Consider the following 1,365-nt stretch of genomic DNA (forward strand, 5'->3'; position numbering starts at 1 on the left):
TGTATGTTAGGCTTGCTACGGGTTTCGGCGACCTTAAGTCGATCTGAATCCTAGCGCCGGTAGTGGTCCGGTTTCTGGGTCGTTACATGCCCCCTTTTTATTAGCCTCTCGATCTCACTGATCAGCTGATAGCAATTATTGGTGTCATGCCCGTGAGTGCGGAGGTACTGGCAGTACTTGTCAGGGTCCCTCCGACTTGCGTCTGCTTTCATGGGCTTGAGCCACTAAAGGAACTCCTTGTCTTACGCCGCCATGAGCACTTCAGCTTTGGAAGCGATGAGGGGTGTTATAGTTTGCAATACTCAAGGTGGGTAGGACCTTTGCTCTCTTCTGTCCCAGGGTTGTCTATACGTCTCTGGGCCTTTGTTTTGTCTCCTCTCCGACCCCTCTGACCTTCTTTCTTCTGGAGCTTTCCCTTTATCTGCAGCCTCTCTGGCGAATCTGCTAGTTGTTAAGGCGTCGTCTTGCCTTATATACTTCTCTACCCTTTTCATTAGTTCTGCCAGAGAGGTGGGTGGCTTCTTGCACAGTGAGCCAAAGAACTCAGGAGAGGTGGTTCCCTTCTGCATGGCTTCCACAACCCAACTTTCATCCAGCTCCGAGATCTGTAGGACCTCCGTGTTGAAATGGGCTACGTATTCCCTTAGGGATTCATTCTTCCTTTGCTTGACTGTTTCCAAATAGCTAGTTTTCCTTTCAACCGGAATCCCTGCTATGAACCGGCTGATGAAGAGGTTGGCGAGATCGCCAAAGCTTCTGATACTCCCAGCCTCCAAACTATTAAACCAGGCCCTTGCTATCCCTGTGAGCATTGTAGGGAATACCTTACACATCAAGGAATCCAAGAGGGTTTGCAGCTCTATGAATGTTTTATAGTTTAATATGTGCTCCCTTGGGTTTCCCGTCCCATCATATGTTGCCATGCGAGGCATCATGAACTTCTTAGGGATAGTCTCCTATTGGATCCATCCTAAAAAAGGCAAGGAGGTGGGCAAAAGGGTCTGGCTGTGGTCCTTTGCCCTCAGCTCGGCTAGGAGCTACTCCCTCATCTTCTGCAACTTTCGGTCTACATCTTCCTCCTCTTGTCTGGGCCTCTTCTCCAGGCGATACCCTTCCTTCCATTCCTCACTCTCTGTCCTCCTGGTCGTTCCCGCAGAATAGCTTTCTACCTCGTTGTTCTCAATGAGCTCTCTCACTCTTCTTCCGTGAGCTTTGGCTATTGGCTCCTCCTCCCTATCAACTCCTCTACTCCCTGCTCCGATTCTATGGCTGCTTTGTTAAGGGACTGGATGGTTAAAGGTGGGTTGAGGTTCTATGGTAGGGGTTCCCTCTACTACAAGAAATACATTCAATGGGGCATTGAGA

At 49.5% G+C, this 1,365-nt stretch overlaps 1 protein-coding gene across 1 annotated transcript; it reads right to left on the minus strand.

Annotated features, from left to right (window-relative positions):
* Nucleotides 1-302: 302 nt before the first annotated feature.
* On the minus strand, nucleotides 303-923 carry LOC110624212. Its single transcript, XM_021769327.1, has one exon. The coding sequence runs from the start codon at nucleotides 921-923 to the stop codon at nucleotides 303-305; it is 621 nt and encodes a 206-aa protein (XP_021625019.1).
* Nucleotides 924-1,365: the final 442 nt, after the last annotated feature.

Source organism: Manihot esculenta, chromosome 10 (genome assembly GCF_001659605.2).
Source record: "Manihot esculenta cultivar AM560-2 chromosome 10, M.esculenta_v8, whole genome shotgun sequence".
In the NCBI taxonomy this organism is placed as follows: Eukaryota; Viridiplantae; Streptophyta; class Magnoliopsida; order Malpighiales; family Euphorbiaceae; genus Manihot; species Manihot esculenta.

Coding starts and splice junctions, on each gene's coding strand:
- LOC110624212 (XM_021769327.1), bottom strand. CDS start 923: ATGGCAACATATGATGGGACGGGAAACCCAAGGGAGCACATATTAAAC.